This window comes from Dreissena polymorpha, unplaced genomic scaffold (genome assembly GCF_020536995.1).
Source record: "Dreissena polymorpha isolate Duluth1 unplaced genomic scaffold, UMN_Dpol_1.0 chrUn054, whole genome shotgun sequence".
NCBI lineage: Eukaryota > Metazoa > Mollusca > Bivalvia > Myida > Dreissenidae > Dreissena > Dreissena polymorpha.
In genome coordinates, this window is record NW_026273368.1 from 81,709 (window position 1) to 109,635 (window position 27,927).

At 34.1% G+C, this 27,927-nt stretch overlaps 2 protein-coding genes across 6 annotated transcripts in view; both read left to right on the forward strand.

The window, feature by feature from the left end:
• The first annotated feature begins 1,670 nt into the window (after positions 1-1,670).
• LOC127863885 (uncharacterized) lies at positions 1,671-8,300 on the forward strand. The gene is made up of 5 exons (XM_052403574.1): positions 1,671-1,741; positions 3,295-3,336; positions 5,179-5,258; positions 5,898-5,966; positions 6,780-8,300. Exons 1-5 carry the CDS (start codon positions 1,672-1,674, stop codon positions 6,948-6,950), a joined length of 432 nt encoding a protein of 143 aa, XP_052259534.1. The 5' UTR covers position 1,671; the 3' UTR covers positions 6,951-8,300.
• A 223-nt stretch (positions 8,301-8,523) lies between these two features.
• The window catches only part of LOC127863884 (low-density lipoprotein receptor-related protein 1B-like), a 47,429-nt gene continuing 28,025 nt past the window's right edge, over positions 8,524-27,927 (forward strand). For all 5 annotated transcript variants that reach the window (XM_052403571.1, XM_052403570.1, XM_052403572.1 and 2 more), the window contains exons 1-2: positions 8,524-8,875; positions 12,217-12,379. In XM_052403571.1, coding sequence (XP_052259531.1) covers positions 8,668-8,875; positions 12,217-12,379 — 371 coding nt within the window. In that variant the 5' untranslated portion in view covers positions 8,524-8,667. The remainder of the gene's footprint in view (positions 8,876-12,216; positions 12,380-27,927) is intronic.

The following is a 27,927-nucleotide window of genomic DNA, read 5'->3' on the forward strand; positions in this document are numbered from 1 at the left end:
CAAAACGGGGTTATTGCAAAAAGTGTTGTTCTCAAAATCGAATTGCAATTAGACTTTTCAACCCGTTTTGCAATAAATTTATTGCAAAACGGGTTTATTGCAAAACGGGTTGTTACATACACAATACCCTGGCACCGATATCAATAACATATTCAATCAGCCTCTGATCAGCATTGACGACGACAGGCGAAGGTAACACGAAGACATGGAAAAATGGCTAAACATATATGACGAAATGGCGAGTATCATTGTTCATTATTACACGGCACAGGAAGGTTGACGGGTTTTTCAAATAATTTTCTAAATAAGCAAAGAATGCAACTTACTCAGCAATGAGACAACAGGGTAGACGAAACCATGAGAAATTGCAGCCCATCATATATTTTAGTTTAGCGCCCCATTCGTGAGAATAATTTTCACGAAAGCTAACTTTTGTGTGACGGATAACTCGTATATATATATATATATATATATATATATATATATATATATATATATATATATATATATATATATATATATATATATATATATATATATATATATATATATATATATATATATATCAATATAGTTAAATAACTGGCGTTGTATAAAATGGTTTCTTCTGAAGCGAATAAACATAGTTGTATATAGTAGTAATAATGTTTATTGAATGACCACGGCTTTTAAGCTTAAACACATATATACACAAGTTATAAAAGTAGTGGTTATTGAATCTCTGCATGATCTAATCTATTGACATATTTTATTTTCGAAACTTTTTTATATTAATCATACGGCTGAGTGAATATAAAATTATTTCGATGCTTATTTTCCGTACGTTGCTGCATTCGAAGACGAAAGCTATCGAAAGACGATGGATAACGAGAAACCTTTATAACGTAATAGGGTGAATAGTAATAATATTATTTAAATTCGATTAATCGTAAACATTCATTGTTGTAGTACAGTGGTATGAGTGTGGGAGATTTAGGGAGAACTATTGATAGGTTAACAACATACTAGAAGGAGGAAAACAAGCGGAAACCTCCACACAACTTTGAAAGCAAAACGCAATTTAAACACTGAAAAACCAATGACATTAAATGAAATGTACTAACTGAAATTGTATAATTAAAAAAAAAGTGTTCACATGAGAGACCAGACGCTCGAGTAAAGCATGGGATTTACTCTTAGATATCCACATTTTCAATTTTTCGTCATAATTTCTATCATCATAATCATCATGCTTGATTTCTAAGACGTATGTTGCATGTCATTAAGAATTAAGACTTTGCCATATCAAAGGACCAATATGAGTTATCTAATAGCTAAGAGCATTTTACAAAAGTTGACAGAATGAATTCATTTGCACTTTTTAATAAACATAATACATATTCACTAGCAAATGATGCGCTGTCGTGTCTTTTGGTAAATATCTTTCATATTCCAATACACTTGCCTCACTATGAGTAGTCATGAATTTGTGAATAATGTATCGTTATAAGGAAAGCTATGTAAAGCACATATGTGACTTCCATTTCCTAATGTTCGATAAGGTACGGTAAGTATGTGACCTAATTTCAACCTGAGTTTATAAGTTTCTTTAATCAGCAAACTACTGATAGTTGACGTTTATCAAGTTGTAAGTGTATGAGAAACAACAGATTGTTGGCCTATATGCCTCATATGAATCCTCCACGAAACAATCCTGATCTTTGTCGGGAGACCAATTGTGCAATGTGGTTTAACATGAGAGGTAATTCAACATTAAATTATTTGTTCTTTATTTGTAATAGCGTTCACTTAACTTATTTTTGTATAAGTATCGAAACATAACGTTGCTTTTTTTCTTAAAAGGCATGCTTAATGTGCGTTTTAATTTCTTTCAGTTTTGCTATATCAAATATTCAAATAAATACCATATGTGTATGTCCAATTATACTTGTGTTAAAATTGTATTGGTATTCAACTGTTTAATCATTGACATCATCAACACAGTATGTTATATACTCGTTGCTCTGCCGTTTCATCTCTTGACAAATGTATATATATATATATAGGATCTGGCACGAGTTGTCATATCATACCATATTTTGTCAAACGAATTCAGGAATTTTGTAAGTGGTCGAGCCTTTGGCGAGCTTACAAGCGAATTTCCAGGACGAGTTTAATAAACTATGGTATGATATGACAACGAGTGTCAGATCTTTTTTATCACATACTTTTAAATGAGCAAATTAAATAAATATTTACGCAAACATAATGATAAATCCCGAATGTTGTTTACATTTTGACGTTGCAACGTCATTTCAGCAAATAACAAAATGCAATTGGCCAATAAACGAAAAGTAAGACAATGAAAAGGCTTAAAAATGTTGTATTACACATGTGTAATATAACAAAATATGTAATTGTTGTATTACATGGGAAACAGGGTATAGCATGCGATAAAAATGTGATTGTTCTGTAGTAAAATAACAACCAGTTCGTACTTGTGCTCATTTCAATAGCTTACATTGTCGTTTGTCGTACAAAAGTCTTCTTTGGTACTTAACATAACAGTAAGTCATCATAATCATACTTCATGCATGAATTAAACTTCCATCATGGAAACACTCATGAGCGTCAGTAGATGATATATAAACTTGCAGTTCATTTCTTAAAATACACTTTGTTTATCATGAACTAAATTGTGAAGCTCTTATGCCATCAACGTCGTCGCCATAATACATGTGCATTTTAACGAAGGCTGTCATACAGAATTCGCACAGTAAATGGTACGGTGGACCTTTTTTTTCCATTTCCGTTCGCTCTGTTTGGATAAGCATATAAGCAACAATGTGTTTAAATTGCGATGTGTCGCGTACAATACCACATTTATGTACATTTAACAAATTAAAATTGTCACAAATAATGCTGAAAGAACAAAAACTCTATGACTGCTCTCTTTTATGTTGATGCCGATATCAATACAAATTTAGATAAGGTTGCAGATTGTCGTTTCCACTATTCAAATTAGCGAGGGTTTTTAATAATGATTCAGGTTAAAATAACACGATACTAAAAGCAGGGTCGCGTTCAATGTCTATTTTTGTCAAAGCTCCGATTCACAATTAAATGTTATTCGCAAATGAAGTTTGTTTTGCTCCATACCTTTTATTGTAACAGGCAATGAACATGTTTTCTGCTGAAAGGAAATGATCATTGTCACGAGAATATAGTTTTTGTTTATTTCGGACATCGCTTTTCCTTTCTTGGACAAGAGTAAACGCCGCATCATCTGACACATTAGGATGTCTTACATTTCAGTTGTGTTAGCAACTCTTCTATACCTTGGTGTTGCGCCGACCAGTAAGTTAAAATATGTTTTATCAATTTAAAGTTGTTCTACTTAAGATCATCAAGGTTGACCAAGGTTGTGGCACGTTTCAATACTATTTCATAATTGAAGTGTAAACGTTGTGGAAAAAGCTTTAGAAACTACAGCAGATTCGTTCAAGAAATTATGACGATGCCTCATTGTAAATTAAATATTTCTACATGATGAAAAAGAACATCACATATCACATACTGTCATATGTTTACACTATATCCTCAAATGTGTTAAATAAAACGTTTTTCCAAATGTGTTTTTCTGATAATCGTTGATTTTCAATAACAAAGGCATATTTCACTTGTCATTTTTAACAACGAACCTTAAACGTGTTTACAATCATTATGCGAATAAACTGTATTGTAAGTTCTATGCCACCCCGGTTGGTGCCAGTGCTTTTTGAAATTGGTATACTGATGTCTTTTGTATGTGTTCAAAGTTCTTCAAAATATTTTGTCAATGTTCTATTCGATTCAATTGATACTTCGCACGCTCTTTATGCTAAATACTATTTACTCGACAAAGTTCTAAATTGCGTATTGGCGACCATGTGTATTTTACCGACTAACTCTATTTCGTCAAACAAATCGCTTTATTTGTAAGATATGTATGCCACTGCAAACACTCCGTCTACATGATTAAGAATTTGGGGTCAATATAGAATAAACGTTGACAGTTTGCATAAATGTTAGATAAAATGCATTTATTATTTCAGGTTCTTCTGAAATATGTGTCTGATTGACATGGAACTTGTAAAGCTTCATATAAAAGTATAGCTATTGCTGACACAGATTAATGCCACTACATACCCATTTGACACAGAAGTAGAGTAGCACCAATTAATCCTGCATTTCGACTCTCAATGTAAACGTGGCTTTTCTTTGTTGCGACATACCCATCTAGGACGGTTTACCTGTGGGAGTTTATATTTTTAAATGACACAATACATGGTAAAGCTTTAGAGGACAATATCTATTTGACCATTAAGTGTTTATGTTGACCTTGACCTCCAATATGACCAAAACGTGCTTGCCAGCGACACACATATAATTTTGTGAACATGTGTCATATATAATTTATATTAAATGATTATATAACTATAGTGCGGAAAAAATTATAAGATGTTAAGAAGCTGAATTTTACTTTACTTTTTCACCTCAAAGTTTGAGATCTACCTTGAAGGAAGTCAAGTGATTGCTTTTTGCGACTTAAAACAGGCATATGTGTGTTTCAGTTTAATTTACAATCCTTCAATTAAGATGTATAACACGTTTTACAGCTTTACAGCAGTATATTAAGGGTATCTACTGGAATCTTGCGCGAGACACACCGTCTTGTATAATTGAACATTTGTGCCCAGTTATTTGAAAATCCCTACATAAATGATCGAGTTATGGAGCGGACATACTCTATTGTTAAAACTAAGTCCTTGGTTAATGTGCGATTTAATCCCATCTCATTTAGAGGAGCATGCATGCCAAGGTGATATAAATTCATTGAAAGCCTGGTCAAAATAAAGAGTGGATTAGTCATCTGTTAACAAAAATGCATGTATTTTAGCATTTGGCTACTTTTTGCCTTGCAGTCAATGTTAGTCTCTTTGTCCAACCGTCTTAAATAAGTGAACATTGATGCTTTTGTCAATCAACGAAAGGAAACGTAAAATCTGTTGAAGATTTTATAAACCAATTAGTTAATATATTTATTAGCGTAAAACAACTGACGAACTTTATTTTGACGTAATTTGGAAATTTATACCATATGTAAATATATATATTGTTGCAAGTATGTTTGTTTTCTTTCTTACGCTTTTCCGATAGACGGTCTAGAGTGTTACAGCTGCCAAAATGTTGCTGACCCAAGCGCCTGCACTTCCACGCGCACTTGTGCAGCTGACCAGGTACATTGTATCTTCTTCTCAAATAATAAAGAAGCGTATTACTTCTTATGGATGTCGCTAAATTATAAAAGTGTCTGTGCATGAAGCTCATAATAGTAGGCATATAGTTGTTGGATCGTGTATTTGTAATTTAAAAAAAGATGATCAGACCTCAACCCTCAACATCTTGTGTAAATCCAAGTATAATACATACGTGTATCTACATTCTTACATTCTTACACTTTAAATCAGATCACCTGTCTACTGCTTAAAGGTTAGATACAAGCTGTAACTTTATCATTTACCATGCAATATTAAAAAAAACTTGCCAAATATGTTCATCATGTGCATATTCGGCTGCCCACATTCGGCTCATTTTGCTACTCTCCATTCATCAAATACTGGATTGTTACGTAACGATGACTCGTGTGAATCCGGCTGCTACATATATGGAATAAAGCTATTTGTTGTGTTTCAGATAGATTAACTTTTCTCAGCCTATTAATAACATTGTGTTTGGAACAGTGCATAAAAATGTACTTGTGTAATACACATGTAGACTATATGCCAGCACTAGTTGCTTCTGTAGTTACTTTGTTAAGGTTTAGTATAGTGTAAGCCGAAACAACTTATTATGATTGTTTTTATGTTCTCGCACAGTCTTGTTACAAGCAGAGCAGAGCCGAGCCCTCTGGACGGGTATATGACATGGGGTGTCGAGGTGTACAGGTTGGAATTAATAGAGAGTTCTTACATTATTAAAACTATTTCATAACTCAGCACGATGGTAAAACTGATCATAATTTTGAATTTGAATTGTGTTTTATCCTATTACTGTCAAATGTTTTCATAACAAATTAAAATTTAATTCCTTAAATTTGTTTGGAAACATGTTTAAATACCATGCAATGGAAAAGCCGCAAAATAATTTACCATTAATAGAGGAGTTTTACATTCCTATTTTAGCAAGTAACACGACGCAATAAATAATCGATGAAACAAAAACGAGGTTCGAAATTTGTAATATATAATACTCAATTTTATTGCTGCATTCTATTTTTAAAATTATACATTATCACAAATTATTTCTGCTCTAAAATTTGAGTTATGAATAGCAAATTGCGCTGAAACTTTTTGTGTTGGTTCCCTACATGTATGGGATTTCTTTTGGGCCATTCGTATCAAAGTCAAGATCAGTTTTGCAAAAAACAGACAATTGGGTGCGTCAGTGATAGTTTTATTAGCAATAGTGGCTAGATAAATTAATATTATAAACTAAGAATTAGGAATTCACTTACGTATACAAAATCAAGTTAGAGCTTTCCGACTTTTTAAGTTTAATAAAACAGCAGTTGTAATATATTTAACCTTTTTTCAATGAACATTATAAAGCCTCTATTGGAAATCACAGTAATTACACATCATCAGCTTCGTTCCATATTTGTTTTATCAAGGAAGACAGCTCCTAGAATACTCGATATTGGAAGGTGAAAATGTTCTGTTGTGTACATTAACATTATATAATCACCGTTCTTTATCTAGGTTTGTGGTGTACACCTGCCAGGATTAATTGTTGGGAGATCGTTAGAGAAACGCCAGCAAGCAGTTTGTCATCAGTGTTGCTCAGTATCTCTGTGTAATGCACAACTATGTATGGATATTGGTTCCAATGCAACAAGTAAGATTCTTGCATGCTGCTTTCAGCTATCCTGAGCTCAACATCTTCTAGGATGAGATTTTATGGTCAGTAATCGTTCAGCATTAGTTTTCATAAGAGCTCGTATTTTGCTTTAAATTTTGTGAAATGTGTAACATTTTGGGTCAATTCATCATACCAAAGAAGGATCGCGAAAGTCACAGGGTATTCATTTTCGTTTTAAATATCCGAACATTTGAACATTTATCACGCCAGTAAGCACTTATAAATATATGAGACATATTGTGGGAACACCTGTAACAGGCGGGCGTCCGGTTTGGAGGCGTCAATGACATTCACATTTTTCCGAACATTTTATTTTCCTCGTGAATAGATGTGTAAGGGTCGAGGGTATCCCAATCCACACCGCACAGAGTTTTCAACGAATATATGCATATCATAACACGTTTTATACATTTTACTATCAATAGCTTAAACATTACATTATAAACAATATGTTTAAAACAAAATGACAATACATGACTTCGTATGTCTCTTGAAAACTACTACTGAAAAAGATGTAACACTGTTTCCCATTCTTTACTTTGACGAATATTATTATCAATGTTAATTTCATGTAATACACATGACAATACTGTCTGTTGCCTAATTCAAAATATTCAGTGAGGATCATCATACAACGGGCGATACTGTATTTTTCGGCATAATATCTCGTTCACAGTTCTATAACCAGCCAGATCGGTTCAAGGTTAAGGTCACTGTTATTAAAAGTTGAAAAAATCCGCTAAATATATTTCGTTTGGAAGAAAATGTTACTCTAGAATGAGTGTGTAAAAAGCGTTCCTGCATACCAATCTTTGGATTGTATTTTGTGGCCAGTCGACCTCAAGTTAAAGTAACTTAACATACAAAAATATTTTCTGCAAAATAACTTTGGTTGAGTTTGGATGCAAGTATTGCCTGGAGTTTTGTGTCGTCGTAGCTGTCTTGCAGACCTATCATGATAGTGCACATTATTTTATGTTAAAGTAAATTAATAATTAGTTAAAGTAGAGTAATAAGTTAATAAGTTAAATGTTGAAAACGGGATTTTACGGCATTGTAGTGTTTAGTGTTGTGTCTTATTTTCTGTTCCAACATTTTACAAAACAAATATTCAGATAAGCGTAGACCTGATCTTTAAACGTGCATATTTCTTTATATGTTGCAGGTCTTGGTTTTGTAAACAATCATACTCTTTTTAACATCAAGTCATTTATAAACTACTCAACATATTATTTGATCCTGTCATCAAATTACATCAAGTAGAAGAGGATACATTATTATACTCGTACATGAACACCTTGTTTACTTTTAATATATAAACACCTGTTAAATGTTTACATTATTTGACATATATGTGACATGGCTACTATATTTTTGTAATATTGTGCTTGGTTTGCATACGTTTTAAATTTTCACTTCGTTTAGTTTCATTATAACGTTCAAACACTGTTTTGTTGAAATATTTGTTAAATAGAAATTATGAACCAACATCCTCCAATCTATTATACTCATATTTTAAATTTCGAGTGAATCATATGAAGCAGCAGATGAAACTAAAAACAATTATCTATTATGATAAAGGATTGTATTATGAATTATGGAGGAAAATGAGACAAGATGGGAAGCAAACAAACTTTTGCTCTGCCTTTCGATTTCTATTTGTATATTAAACGCACTGCCTATGTTTTTCAATCATAAAGTACACAGCGAGATGATGCTTTACTGCTAATGGACATTTATTCTCATCGGATCCTGTATATGGACATCCACACGCACAATTATAAAGTCATCATTCTGCCACCGAATTTACGTCCAGGGTTCTTTGACTTTGACCCAGTATTCAAGAACATTTATTGGACTGACTTCAGATATTATACAATTTTGAAGACGTCGTTAGATGATGGAAAAACGACAGAATTTCTTCGTCTGCCACAGTGTAAGCATACTTTATTTAATTCCAATTACAATAAAACAAAAATATACGCCAACATAATAAGATTAACATTCAATATAGGATTAATTCCAGAGATATAACCATGAATAAGCCGTCAAAACCGTGTAACTAACTTATAGGCAGGTGAAAAGAAGTATCGGCAAATTATACATGTCTTATTTTTTATTAGACTGTTAGTACATAAATCATGTAATGTGGCAGATGTTAAAATATTGTTAGCACGATTGTTGCTCAGAAGAACTAGTATCTAGGTCCAAGGTCAAATTCTAAGATCAATATCATAGTAATCAATCGCTATAAATATATCCAGCATGGATAGGGTTTGAATTGAATATGTCAGGACATGATTATAGGTCGTAAATCAAGGTCACAATGCAAAGTGAAAAGTAGAACATTTGTCTAGAATGAACATATTTTCAAATTACATAGCAGAAGTGACAAACACGGTGTTTGAGAGTCCCTAGTTGCTCCAGAAAGAGCAACTAACAAATTTGAGCCTGTAAAACCGATTATTTTGTAAAACAATTAAGCGCTAATGACTAGAATTTAATTAAACTTTATATGCGGAATATTCATATGGGGAATATGCGCACATACCTACGATTAATTGTTCAGAACGTATTTGCCTTAGAATTGTATATTTATAGTACATTTTGTAATCTCTTGTTTTTCTTTTCTGCCCAAAATTGTAGGAACTATCGGTCATACTTTGACGAAACGTTATATGCAGTATCTTTATAGGTTGGGCATGCGCATATTTCATGTCATTCCGCTAAAATGGCTTTCTTCTGGAAGTTATAACCCTTTGATCAATAATCGAGTCCTTGTTACCCGAAATCTTTGGGATAATATATATTAATAGTTTTCAATAATCAAATAAGACATGATCTAACAATTTAGTAGTTCTGCATGAAATTTAAAAACGTAATCTAAATGTGATGAAGCATTATATGCAGTTTACGTGTGCATATTACCAAGTCGTTCCGCTTAAAGTATTGTTTATGGATCTACTGATAAGATAACCTTCTTTACATGCTTTGTAATATCTCTGAAAAACGTAATAGCAAATAACCCATACGTACTAAAATATCAAGCTTCCCTTCAAAGGTTTAGTTAGCATAATATCAGATTTTCCCGGTCCAGTGATCGCTCATATAATTATTGCCTCACTTTCCTGTTCCTATGATTGAAGTTAACCAACGCATTAAACAAGCTAGACCTCCATCAGTTTAACTGCTAATTGCTGAAATGGTTTTCATGTCGTTGTTGGTAATCTCCAAACCGCATATGCAAACAAAACTAATTCCAACAAATAAATCATGAGTTTTGCTGTGTAACTGCATACGCAGTTCACGCTAAAATCAATGCAACATTTCAATCAATTTTAAATTAGAATACATTCAATGTTTTAAGCGCAACGTATGCTCGATAACAGGTGTTGAAAGTTTTTATTTATTTGTGAGTTTTACTTTTTTGTGTATAGTAAATGTATTTATGTTTTTGCTTACTTACTTACAATTGTACTACCAAAAGAATAACAAAATGATTCGTATTACAGTTATTTTTATTCAAAAACACAATCTCTACTTTTGTTCTTTTATCCAACATGAGTAGTTAAATTATTGCCAGATTACAGAAATGTTAGACCAACAAGAAATGTGTTTGTCAGAAACACAATGCCCCCTATTAAGCCGCTTTGAGGCCATACATTTGACCTGTGACCTTGAAGGATGACCTTGACCTTTAAAACGTGCAGCTCCATGAGATACACATGCATGCCACATATCAAGTTGCTTTCTTCAATATTAAAAAAGTTATGATCAAATTTTAACGAAGGTTCAAGGTTCAGGAACGCAAAATACAATGATATTTGACCTTTGACCTTGAAGTATGACATTGACCTTGACTTTTCACCACTCAAAATGTGCAGCTCCATAAGATACATATGCATGCCAAATATTAAGTTGCTATCTTCAATATTGCAAAAGTTATAAAACTTTAACCAAGGTTAAAGTTTTATGACACACACATACAATGACTGACTGACTGACACAATGACAGACAGACAGAGAGGCCAAAAACAACATACCCCCGATCTTTTGATCCGAGGGCATAACAACTAATTGGCAAGTACCATTAAGTATACACGTGTTATAAATATTTGATCGATATGACTGGGGGCTCGTTGTCAACGATTTTAACATTTAATTGCCCAAACTAATATTTACTGTTTTGCATTTGATTATTTGTCCTTGATATATGGTTACAATTTTAGCCTAACCTCAAACAAACCAAAACAATAATCGCAATACATACATGTGTTTAAATATTTAGTTCAAGTCGTATTTATTTGTCCGAAATATCACATTGCTTATGCTTGTTGTATGTGTCAACAACATAAGATATGTTTTGACTTTACATCCGGTTCAGTTATTTTATACTTATATTAACTTAGTGAAATTGTTTTGCTTTAGGATAGATGGTTGCTTCACTTTAACTAATACACGAAATATAGTATTGTATGTGTAGGTATAAAGTAAGGGTGTGTTGTAACTATAATTTTAAACAGTTTAATTCAAACGGATCACACCAAAAGTATTTTGATCGTTTACATTAATTTGAATTAGAACTTCGAGTGATTTGTTCCACGTTATAAAAAAAGAACAATGTGGAAAACAGAGTAAAGGGATAAACTAATATTGTATCATCATGTTATAATTTACATAGAGAATAATAGTTTAGTGTTGATTATAGATCAGGTTTACCATGCGAGGCTTAGAAAACAAAAAGCACGAGCCTTTTTTGTGTCGTGCCGAGCATGATAAACCTGATCTATAATCAACGCTAATATTTTATTCTAATTATCCCACTTTTCATTCAGTTAACCTTTTTATTTAAACAAAATTAGTTTAACTGGATAAGTTCGCTGTATTTATCAGTTTGTCGAAAAATGACGTCATTTCTTCTTGCCATGGTTTAAATTTAATCAACGGGGCTTTAATCAACCGAATTCGCTGTAAAAGTGGGAAAACTGAGTTTATACACTTATTGTCCGAATTACCATATATATTAACATTAACGATCTGAAAAAATAAATACATTTAACTATGTGTAGTTTTATAGAAAATTGACGTTAGTTTTTTATTAAGATGCTCATTTACAGTATGTAATCACGATTTGGACATGCATATGTTTTATGTTTATAGAGTCAACGTACAAATACTCGAAATTCTTTCTATAACTAATGTCCATCCTGTTAGGACAGTGTAACTAAATGTGCAAAAGGACTACGTTAACAATGGTGAGTGAATGTTTGTTTTCAGACACCTCTGTCAAAGCACTTGCAGTTGATCCATTGTCTCGGCTTTTATTCATTGCTGAACAAAAACATGGAATACGTGTGGTGAGCTTAAACACAATGAAGATTGCTCACGTCTTAACGAACAACAGCCGTCCGACTGATATTGAGCTGGATCTCATAAAAAGGTATCATGCAATCTGAAGTCCATGCACAAATGAAGCAAGTATAAGAGAGGATTAAAGTGTTGTACAGATATAGCAAAAATGCAATTAAATACGCCTGCATGTTTTGTTTTGGTAGTCTGTGTAGAATAATATACAATGAAAATCTCGTCACGGGCACCTCAATTGGTCCCAAATGGGCGGCTTCAATATACTTGCAATGAAGGATGTATATTGGTAACATCTGGGCAGTCCTTGTATTGAATCTGGCAAAGGCTTCCCAATACCATTTTAATATAACGGCCACCGGAAAAACTTTGCGAAACCGAAATTTCGCAAACTTAAGTACCCTTTTTCTTAAAGATTTGCTACTTTGAGACATAGTATGCGATAAAAGTCTTATCGTTGATTAATAATTGGTTATTTTCACTCAAAAAACGCGTTTTCTTCACTATGAAATTTATAAGCAAAGTTGGGGTTCCCATGGGATTTTTGCATTTTCCCATGGGATTTTCGATTTTCCCATGGGATTTTTTCTCCCATGGGATTTTTTTTCTCCCATAATTTGCAAATAGGAGAAAAATCCCATGGGATTTTGAACATTTTAAAAAACGTGTTTTATTTGCGTTTGCAAGTATTTTAACGTTATTTAAGGACTGTATATTGGTTTTATGCCAATTATATATAAAAATATTTAGTAATAAAAAAATCCCATTTTAAAATGGGAGAAAAAAATCCCATGGGATTTTTTTCTTATTTTGAGAGATTTATTCATGAAACTTTCAGAAACATCATATTTTATGAAATGATGAACAACTACGATATTTTAATGCGTTTAGTCGTGTTTAAAAAAAAAAAAATATCCCATGGGATTTTTAAAGCCCATGGGATTTTTAAATCCCATGGGATTTTTTCTCCCATGGGATTTTTTCTCCCATGGGACATGGGATTTTTTTCCAATGGGATTTTTCAGTTTCGTAAGCCGAATAAGTTTCTTAATGCGAAAAACAACAATAAAGGAAATAATAATTATAATTTTGAATAATAAATTGAATAATATAAATAACATGAATATTTTTAAAATGAGTTACAATTAAAGGTTTATGCTAGTAGAACTTATAATTTCTTGTTCGAGCAGATGGTTGAGTCCAATTGGTGAGTATGCCAGCTTAGAACCAGTATAAATGCATCGCAGACAGACAACGCTGTCATACTGTACACACCGCTGAGTAACAATCTTTATTGCATTTCATTTTGCAACAGAAAATGAACTCCGTAGTATAATTGATCTTATATATGCCCTCTGCTTTTGAAAGCGTGCAACACATTAACATAACAATAAGTCCATGCCAAAAACTATGTGCAAATTCCATTCAAAGCTATATACACATTATAAAGGTCAGATGACCCGCGTCATGCGAAAATGGGTCTTATGTCATATGCGGCCGAAGTAAGTCCATCCTAGCTTGTCCAACCGCGCAGTCTGGTCAGGTACTACGCTGACTGATATATAAAGTCAAGCCATGATTCGTGGTCTCATATCCAAACTCGGTAGCTCCTGTGCGAAACTTTCACCGGAAACGACGGCACCGAGACGGGCGCTCGAACTTTGCGGATGCGCGTTATATGTTATATATAATAGCGCGATGTGTTTTTTCTTGCCTCAAATTAGTAAGCCCAATCAGCGTTTTATTGTGTTCTTTGCTTCTACTATTAACAAGAACTTCAACTGATACGAACATGAATTTTATTTTAATATGTTTATTTAATGCTCGGAAAACTCATTGTATATTTAGACTACTACTTATAAAACAAAGTCGGGTTTTCAACATCTGTTTTCGGCATAAAAATTGTTATTCCAAACCAGATTTTACGCACTTTACTGTACAAAATACCGTTAGGGCCACCGTGGTTACTCATTAAAATCCAGAGGGCGAGAATGCGAGAACGCGAAAGTACGATGACGACAGTGCGACAATACGATGGCGACAATGCGTTCGTACGATTGCGAAAACGCGCTAGTACGATGACGACAATGCGACAGTGCGACAATACAATGGCGGCAGTGCGATAGTACGGGGGCGACAATGCGATAGTCATATCGTACTGTCGCCGTGGTATCATCGCAATGTCGCCATCGTTCTATCGCATTGTCGCCATCGTATTGTCGCACTGTCGCCATCGCATTTTCGAATTGCCGCCATCTTACTATCGCGTTATCGCATTGGCACCATCGTACTATCGCACTGTCGGCTATCGCCATCGTATTGTCGCACTGTCGTCATCGTATTTTCGCACTGTCGTCATCGTATTATCGCACTATCGAACTGTAGTATTGTCGCCATCGTACTATCTCACTGTCGCCATCGTATTGTCGCACTGTCGTCATCGCACTGTCTGATTGTCGTCATCGTATTATCGCGTTCTCGCATTGTCGCCATCGTACTATCGCATTGTCGCCATCGTATTGTCACCCTGTCATCATCGTATTGTCACATTGTCGCCATCGTACTATCGCGTTCTCGCGTTCTCGCCCTCTGGATTTTAATGTGTAACTACGATGGCACTAACGGTATTCCGTAATACTGCTAAAGCACAGTATGATTAGGTCACTCCCAATGCTCAAATCTCTATGTCTATTTTAGTAACAACACATGTCTATGGAAGGATATTTAGGTAAAAGTTACATCATTCGTGGTGAATATTTACATTATGACTGATGCTTATTCTAATTTGCTTTATGACAATTCCAACATGCTTGTTGTCTATTCGTTTATACTTGATGATTGCTGCAACATTACATCATTCATGAATAATATTTACATTATGCGTGATGTTTATTCTAACATGCTTCATGACAGTTCCAACATGCTTGTTCTCTATCGGTTATACTTGATGATTGTTTCAACATGCTTGGTGACTATCCAATGTTTGTGTGTTCATTATTCCTGAAACCAGTCATAATCGGTTTTGCCACTAAGCGTCATTAACAACGGCAGTTAGCAACAGGCAGTAAGCAGAATGCAAGTTACTAAATTATGACATCAGGTGGCGCGCGTTTATTTTCCGTATGTTGAATAAATTACTTTTCGGAAAAAAAAGCGAAAACATCCGAATCATTTTGACTAGTAAACTGAATAAGCTGAATTAGTTCCCTTCGTTATATAATCTCCATTAAACTAAATACGTTCATTATTGCCATGAAGACCAGTAAGTTTACACAATGAATTGACTGACGTGAATGTTTTTTAATATTTGTAAGATGCAATTGGCACTCAAGAAATTATACATGTATTTTATTCAGAACATAACGGGGCTGATGTGTTGGAATTGTGGCCCTTCCCTAGTCCAAATAATTACAGTAGACGTAATCTACCGATGTGCATTGCATATCGACCTCATATTTATAAAGTAGCCCAAACCCCCATTGCCACAGACCTGTGCGTGAAACTTTCAGATTTCTCTAGTCTGTTTACCATGCTATAATTACAATTTCTATAAACACATATTTATCATTTTATGACTATATAATGTCTGTGGTATACAGAGAAACCTGAAAGTAACAAGTACTCGTGTCTAGTACTGTACAACTATTGTACTCCTCGTTGAGAAAACAACTACTTCATCTACATGTATTAAAATATCATAAAACATAATTTTCAATCAAGTTGGAAAAAATCAATAAATAAATGTTATATAAACAGGTTTGTCATGAACGTTGACGTCGCTCTTGGTTACCAGAAAAATTCCCACGCACGGATTTCAACCGTCATTGTTTACAATCAATTAAGTGCATAAGTACTTGAATTTTTATAGTGTTTTTTAAAAGTGTCCAGCTACAGGTGGTTAGCGTGTGGCTATAATACTAGTTAGTGAAAACATATTTTGGAATGATAAGTAATCATATTATAACGAAAAATCAACTTTTCTTAAAAAAAATAAGTTAAATATATATTCAACAAGGTATCCAACTCGAAATCATCCGAAAACGGGATGCATCGTTTTAAACAGCCATTACTTCATCAATTTTGCAGCGATTTTCACGGTCTTGGTCTTATTCAACGCAGAAATAAATTTCCTTTTTGGAAATGTATATGTCTTGCAATATTTTTACAAATACTGGGTCAACTTTTAAAAAATAACACGATACACAACTCGCGTGACCCAGCTGTGATCGATCAGACAGTATTCATGACTGAAATCTTCACGGGGAAATGGGCATTTTCCCTGCAAAGTTCACGAACCACGATACCATAATTCAATAAAACGTATGAAAAAAACATTCTTACCGTGCTTGCCGTAGAATTATGCATCAAAACTAACTGTCCAGCGCATTTTCAAACCTTTGTTTACATACATTTCAACCAACTGACATTTTAAACACAAGAGTGATTTCATTGCTCCAATGCGGAGTTGTGTCTTTACAACTGGAGATTTCATTCATAAATACGGTCTGATCGATAACAACTGGGTCAAGCGAATTATGTATAGCTTTATTTCTTAAAATTTCACACAGCATGTGTAGAAATATAACAATATATATACATTTCCTAAAAGGAAATTCATTTCTGCGTTGAATAAGACCGGGTCATGAAAATCGCTGCAAAATTAATTTAGTAATGGCTGCTCAAAACGATGCACCCCGTTTTCGGATGATTTCGAGTTGGATACCTTGTTATATATAAAACGGTAGTGATTTTTTTTATATAGAAAATTTGATTTTTCGTTTTAATATGATTATTTATCATTCAAAAAGATGTTTTCACTAATTATTATCATAGCCACACGCTAACAACCTGTGTGTCCAGCACGTGTGCCGGGAGAACAGGGCTTAATGTATTTTTTGTTAAGCTCTATAATATTTATATCCAATCTGTATGAAAAAATGTCGGTGAACATTATTCCGGTGTTAATTTTTGAAAATATTGAGGCATTCGTTAATTATGGATCTAAAACGGAACATTAATCCGCAAAAAAAAACACCGGTCATATTGCATATTAGATCGGACACATGAAATTATTTCGAAAGAAAGCAAGAAGAGTTTCAATTCTACATGAGTAAGTCTCGCTGTGCACGATTACGCTCTTACTGCTCGTATATATTTGACTCTTGGCAAATACCTAGTGTTTTATTTTGCTTAATCTAAATTGTGCCATGCATCTATATGTACTTAAAGCAGTATGACCAACAGCTCTTTCATATGTGAAAGAGATTGACACGAAATACCTACCCATCTATAATAAAGTTTATATGTGCACTTCAATATTATAGTTTTAAAGCATTTTATGTGGTGCAATATAAAAGTACTCTAGTAAATTTGAAATTATGTAATCGATTTCCTCTCAACATACATGCAAAGTTCCAGATAACTTTTTCAGCAAAATCTTGGTTTACACTCTATAATAATCCAGCCTTAAAGTCTATTATTAATTCTTTTTTTTTCAGGTAAATATAATTTTTGGCACATCCGCATTTAGGTTTATAGTCTAAGAAGAGCTAATGACAATTGCCGGGTTACAGCAGACTTTTTGCGATAAAAGGACCAGATAATGGAAAACGTTCGGCTTTTCGACTGTTGTAAAGATGGTCTGTTATTCATAATAACGTTAAAGTGCTGTTGATTTCATAATTGTAATGAGGGCCTAGACGAGTGGGAACTCATTGATAAAATGTTTACATTATATGCATTGATATTGAGTTTTACGCATGATCACACATTTTGAATTCTTATTTTATTTTTCCAATGTGTAACCGTACGCACAGAATTTAAGTCTACTTTTTTACTAAATTTAATTCAATTTTTTACGACTTTAAGCGTCTTATCTGGAGCTCTGCATACATGCATTAGTAGCATATATTGAAATATATCCATAGACTTTCTTTGGTTATTGAAGGTAAATTACTGTACAAAAATTATGGTTAGTCATTAACCAAAAAAAAGTTAAGTCTACAAACACGCGGTTAATTTCGGTTCAGTAGCAAATATCTTACAAAGGTGCGCAACTTCTCCTATAACATAAAATTTCCGTTATACGCCGTAAATTTCCGTAGTCCTCCGTAGCATTTCGGAATGACTGTCAATTGACATCATTGTATCATGCATGATAGTATGTTGCTTTGTGCTTGGGTGAAACTCACATCTTACCATCGCGTTAATTTATTAAACGCATTAATATTTGATTTCATTATGCACTGCGCCTATTGCACAAGTCTCTCTGCACAAACCAACATACACATATGCAGCATGCAATTAACGAACAAGAATGTTGCATCTGTACACATGCATGATACCATTAAGCAGAATGTAAATAGACATTGGACATCAGGCAAGATGTAAGTGTCATCAAGCATGAAAAGGTGTCTACATACTAATTGAAAGTACCATCAAGAATCATGACACAGTCACAAAGAAGGGTGTAATTTTTACCTAAATACCCTTCCATATTTGTCGGCACTGTGTGTTTGCTTAATTTCACTGAAGAACGTCTACTGGTAAATCTTACAAAAAAAGTGATAAATAAGACTGAGTAGCAATTTTTTCGGCGTTGCTGTTTAACGTCAAATTTGGCCTTTCAACGAACTTCTTAAAAGCCCATTGAATTTTAATGAAGAAGTTTCCCGCTTGTAGGTCCGAATGAATTAAATCAAATTTTGCAATTGGCAATTTGATAGAAATCCCCATAAAACATTGCACATAGCTTTCTGAAATAAACAGGCCACATTGAACGCATTCACGATATCCAACAGCTCTGTTTGCAAAGACCTATCTAGTGTTTCTTGGCCGTGTAAGATCTATAATTAGAACATCGTCACCTAAACATCTACTAATAGAAGAGCATATTTTGGGGAAACAAATTCAATAAGAGTATAAAACGTCCACGATCAATAATGTGTAGTTTGTTAAAGATATCACGGCAGTAAAAACATAGCACTTTAAAGAGACCACAATCTGGTACATTTGGTCAATTGTTGCGTCCGTGGCGGACAGTACATTTTTAAAAAGAAAGCGTACAAAAAAGCAAACACAAAGTTCTTCGTAAGCTTGTTTTAATCTTAAAAACACATAATCGACAGTCATTCCAGTCAAATACGATACTAACAGTCAGCACTCTAGAGATCAAAATTGCGGATATAAATATTTAATTCAGGGATATCAAGTGTATCAAGTTCGAATTCCGGAAAAAATAGCCGGTAGTCTGGGGCATTAGGTCCCTTACAGGGATAAAAGGTAAATCCCCGCCCGAGCCGTAGCTAACTGATTTATTGTAGTCTTTCTAGTTGCAATTTCTGGTGAGTACAATGCGGAATATTACGGATATTTGCAACATGTCGAAGATTTTCGGAAAGTAGCGAAGAGGTTTTCGTCAGTTAATATTCATGTCCGTGCCGGCCGCTAACTTATCAGAATCAATAAAAAAGAACCAGGAAAAATCGGTACCGATCGCAAATTTCCGGAATTCCGATAAAGCTTCAACATAATTTGTTCTCAAATGATCGCGTACTCGAACGAATCTGTCCCTACGCCTCCAACTCCCTTTAAATCTCATCGGACGTACATTGATCTCAAAATCTATCCTTGACGACTCAAATCATATTTCCTGAATAGTTTGGCCTATTGACGTCCCTGTAATTATAACAATGGTCTTTTGGATAAACACCGCTAAGTTGTTGCAATATAATAACCGTTTAAAATAGTTACCGGTTTTCATTTAATAAAATGATTAAGTCATATTCGAGATTTCAGCGATTGCCAATATTTTGCTTTTGTTTCTCATAAGCATATGGTGCTTGGTATCTGCTATTGACTCCTATGTAGATTGCAAATATTACATAACCCTTACAGCGGCCGAGCGCAGATATCTGCATTTGGCCGCTAAAAAGAAAAATCTTTGCGCATTAATTTAATTCAAATCTCATTATCATAATCAAAATCATCATCATCGTCGTCGTCGTCACTACTACCACCACCACCACCATCATCATCATCATCATCATCTTCTTCTTCTTCTTCTTCCTCCTCCTCCTCATCATCATCATTAACAACAACAGCAACACCAACTTAACATCATCATCAAACAACAATAAACATCGGTAGCATACAATGTGCTTCATCAACCATACATAATTATATGCGTTAAAACACCATAATAGAACAGCATGAATGAAGCTGTCTATTATTCTTTTATATTTCCTATACCAATATTTTTTTTCGTTAATTGAAGGACTAGTTGAAATATTCTATAAAAGCCCTCCCACCCCCCCCCCCCCCCAAAAAAAAATAAAAAAAAAATAAAACATAATAATAATAACCCTAGCAAACAACAATACACATAGGTTAGTTAGTATACACTGTGCTTTAGCAACCATGCATAATGAATGTTTATGACTTCGGACCGTTGTCAAATTTAAAAAAGCAAGATGGTATGTATGCGGCACACAACACATAGATAATTATAGTTTTATACCTTAAACGTAGTTCATCAAAATAAAGATAAGTTATTATCTATGTAATACTTAAATTAGGTTTATAACGTATGCATATTTGTCTAAAACTTGTGAAATGTGATTCGTAAGCCGACGACAACATTATCATTCGGACCCTTCTCCCCACCTAACAATCGAGATTAAACACCTGTGGAGATCCCGATCTTATCAATGAATAAACCGGTTCAATGATGTCAAGTCAAATAAAACATACTATTACTATCCAAATAAATATCTATCAAAAAATGTAAATTGATATACCTACTTAACTAAAACTAAACTTAAACGATTAGCAAGAAAAATATATAAAGAAGAAGCAGGCAAAGTAGACAAATTAATTGTAACATATGTTTTCTCAGTCTCCCACTGTTGAACAATATAAATAGTATTTATCGCCACCCCAAAAGGGATCTTTATCACACGTTTGGCTCAACTAATATATAATTGTGACAGGACAAACTGTCAACAAATACCTTGTTAATGTTTTATACATAACTCCAATCAAAGGTCAACTTCCAAGGAAACTGCGGCATGTTAAAACTGTTGATTATGACAAAATGTTGTTTAGTACAAATCAGTACAATAGCGTCTGTTATGTGGCCAATACTAATCCAGTTAAATAAAACTTTAATTGCAGAAAAGTTTAGATTCTTTACACCTTTAAAGGGGCCTTTTCACAGATTTTGGCATTTTTTAACTTATTCATTAAATGCTTTATATTGATAAATGTAAACATTGGATCATAAAAGCTCCAGTAAAAAAACAAGAAAAAAAATAAAAAAAAGGAAATGTACATTGCCCGGAGCAGGGTTCGAACCAGTGACCCCTGGAGTCCTGGCAGAGTCCTGTAGTATAAACGCTTATGCCTACTGAGCTATTCCGCCGAGTACACATTCTCGACGTATTTTAAACCTTATATAAGCAATCTTCGTAGTTTCACAAAATTTAACGACAAAAACAGAACTCTCCAAATTATTCAATCGTTTCGCGTTGCAACGCTTTATAATTTTTAGGTTTTAAAATCGACAAAAGATGCATATAATGGCTATATTAGAACATGGTTAATGTTCAGTATTACTGTTTCCTCACAAATATCATAACTAAAACGAAAACTTACGAATCTGAAACAACTTTTTTCAATTTTGTCAATTTACCAAAGCGTGAAAAGATCCCTTTAAGAAAATATATATAACAGTTCTTTCCTGTTTTAACAAAATGATACATTTAAAAATTAATTATGAAGCATCGCTAGCAATATAAGACAGAGAAGTAGAAGGAGAATTATTATCAATAGTAGCAGTAGCAGCAGCAGCAGCAGCAGTAGCAGCAGCAGCAGTAGCAGTAGCAGAATCAGTAGCAGTAGCAGTAGCACTAGCAGTAGCACTAGCAGTAGCAGTAGAAGTAGCAGTATCAGTAGCCGTATCAGTAGCAGTAACAGTAGCAGCAGCAACAGCAGCAGAAGCAGCAGCAGCAGCAGTAGCAGTAGCACTATCAGAAGCAACAGCAGCAGCGGCAGTGGCAGCGGCAGTGGCAGTGGCAGTAGCAGTGGCAGTAGCAGTGGCAGTAGCAGTGGCAGTAGCAGTGGCAGTAGCAGTGGCAGTAGCAGTGGCAGTAGCACTATCAGTAGCACTATCAGTAGCAGCAGCAGCACTGGCAGCGGCAGTGGCAGTGGCAGCGGCAGCGGCAGTGGCAGCGGCAGTGGCAGCGGCAGTGGCAGCGGCAGTGGCAGCGGCAGTGGCAGTGGCAGTGGCAGTGGCAGCGGCAGTGGCAGTGGCAGTGGCAGCGGCAGCGGCAGCAGTAGCAGTAGCAGTAGCAGTAAGAGTAGCCGAAGCAGTAGCAGTAGCGGCTTTTTGCTTTTTTGTTTTAGAAGTGTTTGTCGTATAAGAAGAACGCAAGGAAGACAAATTAATTGTAACATGTGTTATCTTAGTCTCCGTTGTAGTAGTATTTGTTGTATCTACACAGCCATTTTTCAGTCACCTGAGAGACATGTTTTTATAAGAGATTTAATTGTGGACCAATACATCGTGTATTAATATCAGTGTACCCACTGGGACACCACATGGGGCGAGGATTAACAGATAAACTAGGCCTTCAACTAATTATGCGCCTAGAGGCAAACAATACTATAACTTACTGATAATTTTAGGATTGGGATGTGTTTGTATCTTATTTGAAATTAGCTAGCTTAATTCAAAAACTAATTATAGCCTCAATATTATCACAAGAACATCATCACATATTCATTGTGCAATATATAATCATATCACCATCACAATATGCCAGAGCGTTAGTATTTATAGTGCATACATATCCTACAGCAACATTTACAAAACTTATTACAAACCAACCGCTCAAGCTTTAATTAAGATTGATTTCAATTTATATTATGACATACATTAAAGATCACTGTCAATTAATTAAAAAATAGCTTGATGCTTTGTACTCAGCGATTTAAATAAAAGAAACGTTGCGTACACAATAATTGGGGTTAATAAAAAAAGTCTGCAATTAAAATAATCAACTTTAAATAATACTAGATTTAGTTTCAAATTGTCGCTCAAAAATGTATCAGTTATATCAGTTACTAAGGAATCGATTTGTTTAATCTCCGCAATCCAATAATAATTATGGTGTTTGTATGACAAATTAATAGCTATTCGTCATTGAATGTATGATACTCAAAAAAATATTGAAACAATAACCACAACAACAACAACATATGTGATTATGTATATATCTTCTTCAGATACTCTGTGTCATACTTTCAAAATTATCCTCATAAGATTCATAATAATAAAATAAACACTATTGCAATCTTAGTAAAAACCAACTTAGCCGTTATGCTAATGATTTTATGTTCAGTATGCGTGTACATTTCAATATTATATAACAACAAGTGTTAACAAATACCTATGTTTAATAAATATTAAAAACATGAGAACCAATGAAGGTATTTCATTTTAATAGACTAGTTTTACCGTGTGTGTACATTCATATAAAATATTTTGAAAATCACACTTGAGATAATGTCTTTAGGTTTTGCTATTTCTAATCGATTTAAACACCATAAAACCACCGTATTTTCTCTTACATTCTAAATTTTCTTACATTTCCTTTTTAAGCCAAAATATTTATGTTTTCATGATTCTAAATTTTCGGACATACGGATTTTCGTACAGTCAGTTAAACAGCGCTATTTTATCAGATTTTGACCCTGTTTTTGCTTATCTGATGACCCTTCGGTCATGCATTTTTACAACCGGATTAAAGTAATAAAACAGAATCATGCCTAAGGGCAATCGACCATTACATTTGCGTACTTGGGTAAATTACCTTGTAAACCTCTAATAAGCAATGGTTCCTTCCAACAGCGTTTGAAATGATATCGTATTAAGAAAGCCAAACGTTTATTGTTTTTACTTTTTATATATTATTTCAGTTGATTGCAAAGCTGTTAAGTTGCATTTTTAAAGTAAAGAACGAAGGGAACAACACAATAAAATTATGTACACTGATGTATTATTTCTACTTCAATTAAATAATTGACAAACAAACATAACACACTTGTCTCTAAATATTTTTCGTATTTAAATTTTCCAACACGAAAAACAATATCTTTAAGTGAACGGAAACTTATAATTATTACGGCATATAGTAAAAGCAGAGTTGTCTGAACCATAAGTAAAATAAACAATAAAAAATGACACAGCTTATTTTTCCCTCAAGTGTTAATGATAATATGGATAAACAATTAAAAATACATAAAGTCAATTGTGTTGATTACTCGTTATTGAAATATTGCAATGCCAATTATAAGACATCTGATTAAAAACAAAATGTATGGTGGAATACCTAATCTGGAAATACAAACTAATGATACTATTAATGCAACAACAACAATCACATCTTTTCAAGCGCAATCAGAAAACTGCTACAGCTTTGTATTAACAAACATAAATATGTTTGTGCTTATAGATTTATATAAACTTCAAATCTTTAAGCGTGCTATGAATTGAATATAATTTATATTTAAAAGTTTTGCTACTCTGTTGATAACTAGCAACAGCAAAAAGGAAGATACCATTTTTTATCATCTAATTTTATTTATATTTCATTGTTTATTTGTTTATGATCACAAGGATTGTTTGGATAACAGAGTGTGTCTAGATATACCGGTACCCTTAAACATATTTTTATGAATTGCAATTAAGCGTAGAAATTAAACAGGCCCTAATACAGACACCATTTTTATCGGAATGCGATTATAGTTTCAATAGCAACTCGTAACGCTTTTTGGATTGAATGTGTAATGACTACTTTTAGCGACAAATTGACTTGGTCAAATACTGCATCTTAAACGGATAAATAAAATTGAAACCATTTATTTTCAATATTATCAACATTATTATTTAGTTATTAATACATTAAGCAGCAAACTCTATTTATCAAAAAGATTTGATATAACATCCGAATTCACTGCAAAAATGAGCTGAGCGATAGGTTTTACGGTTGTTGAAATTGTTCATGATGAGAATGACGATGACGACGATGATGACGATGACGACGACGAGGAGGAGAACAACGACGATAACAATGACGATGATGATGATGATGATGACACTGATGATGATGATCACGACGATGACGACCATAACGATGTTGTTGGTGATAGTGACGATAATGCTGCTGCTGTTGCTGATGACGATGCTGCTGCTGATGATGCGGTGGAGGCGGAGGAGCAGGACGAGGACGAGGACGAGGGCGACGACGACGACGACGACGACGACGACGACGACGACGACGATGATGATGATGATGATGATGATGATGATGATGATGACGATGATGATGACGATGATGATGATGATGATGATGATGATGATGATGATGATGATGATGATGATGATGATGATGATGATGATGATAATGATGAGATGATGATTATGTTGATGATGATGATCATGATAACGTTGATAACGATGATGTTGATGAAAATAACGATACTGTAAGTAGTAAATTAACTCATTAATTGTTATTATAATACACAAGCACATGCTAATGGATCTGTATCCGCAAGGCGGTCAAATGAAAACTCACTTGGTATAAATATGAAAAATTGAATCAAAATATCATAATGCGGAGTGTTAAAATGTGTTCAAATCTAGCGAAATTGTTGCAGTACTTTTCTACCGAAACCAATGCTTAGCCTAGTTATTTTAAAAATAATTTCAAAATACCACGATACACGTCAATTGGCTAACAAATACATTTGTAAGTTTAACCTCACTCAAAAACAGTATTTATTGAAGACAGGGCGTCAACAATGTCCGAGTTTCTTCAACGTAGCTTAAGTACCTAAAGTACCTTTCCGTTTGATTTATCGCAGGATCCTGGGTCCGCACCCACAGTCTTTTAAAGTGTCTGCATTAAAAAAGATAATAATTGTTGTTTGTAATAATCTTTGACAGCTCATAAAAACATGTAAATCCTCAATTCGTAGAGTTTCAGTATGATTTCATTTATTTAAAAAATAAAGACGGTTAACATATTTTATACACACATATATTAGTAGCTATACGCCATATAACATAGGACATAATGTATATTATAAATCAAAGCGCTGAAGGCACTTTAGTTGTTCGCTGTTGTCGTCCTTGATTAGCTTGTTCGCATTGCATATGCTTATCATTGTGCACAGGCTAATCTTATTTGACGTGCATTAAGCCTCGTTTTCCATGAAAGCAGCCAATATGTGCATATTTTAATGATAAACACTAGACTGGCCAATGGCGTTTACAAGCTGGTATATACATTCTCTGCTAGAGCAGAATCATTTGTCGTCTGCTGCAGACAGGCAGTGGTAATCGTTCCTAGCAGAGTGAGTTGTGGTTCTTGCCGTACTTAAGTCTTCTAAGCACCTACTGATTTGCATTTATTACCCATTTTCTTGAAACGCCGACTAATAAAGTGCGATAAACCGCCTTTAAGCACTTGGCACATTAACAAATAAGAACATTCCACACCTAACCGAGAACCGACGTCTTTAATCGCGAAACTATTACCAGAAATTGAATACCGCCAGAAACAACAATGAGCTCACTTCGATTAAATATAAATACACTATATTCATTGCGTCCTAAGCAATCAAACATATCAACCGAAAATACCAGCGAATACAGTATTATATATGACATCGATCTTATATATCGCCTCAGACATGCGAGAGCGCCACGATGAGTGAAGAGTGTGTGTATGAGAGTTTGTTTACAGGTCCTACACGAGATTTGTGTAGCCCGACCTGAATGATGAATGAAATGGATGTAGTAACAGTTATATGAACACGATATATCCGTACCAATATCCATGTGAGCATATACTAATAATAATTAATTTTTTAATCGCCATAAGCTTGAAAATAAACGTAAATAGATACAACAAAGACCAATTCGGAGACTTTAAAATTTTTTAATTACCTCCCCTGCAATAGAAAATATATATGGAGACTCGCATTCTATGGAATATAAAAATCTCAATATATCTTTCTCCGAAATTTTTTTCTGGTAAAAATCATCTTAAATTTAGCTGTATATTCGTATGTAATTAATTAAACAAGAGTTATAAAAAGGCATTGCAAAAAATATCGCGTTTTACTTGAATAAGTTACCTCCCTTAAGCCTATCGGAATATCAAAAATACGTATATAAACAAAACGCGTTCCTTGCATAAGTGATAATAAAGCGCGTGCCCGTGCCACTCGTCCTCCAAATACTTACTAAATATAGTACAACGTATCTACAATCATTGCGACTAACTCATACCTCAGTAAATAAGTAACCAGGATAAATATACGTTTAGGTAATTAAGATATAAAACATACATATAAAAATTTACATGTTCCCTGTCTGCCGAACCCGATCCATGGACTATAGCCACAAGAGGTTTCTATGTACCTATGTAGCCGGATTGCGCCCTCAGAGCGCCCAACACCGACACAGATCACGCTACTCTCCGGTCAAACACAATACTGCATAGGACTGCTGCCTTTGTCACCATATTATCAGAATCATTAACGTGCAAAATGGAA

What these genes read in the sequence shown, in the direction of transcription:
- LOC127863885 (XM_052403574.1), top strand. Translation starts at nt 1,672, where the DNA reads ATGAATCCTCCACGAAACAATCCTGATCTTTGTCGGGAGACCAATTGT. An exon ending in AATGTGGTTTAACATGAGAG is followed by an intron (nt 1,742 to 3,294) that starts GTAATTCAACAT and finishes CTTACATTTCAG; the next exon opens with TTGTGTTAGCAACTCTTCTA. An exon ending in GCACTTGTGCAGCTGACCAG is followed by an intron (nt 5,259 to 5,897) that starts GTACATTGTATC and finishes GTTCTCGCACAG; the next exon opens with TCTTGTTACAAGCAGAGCAG.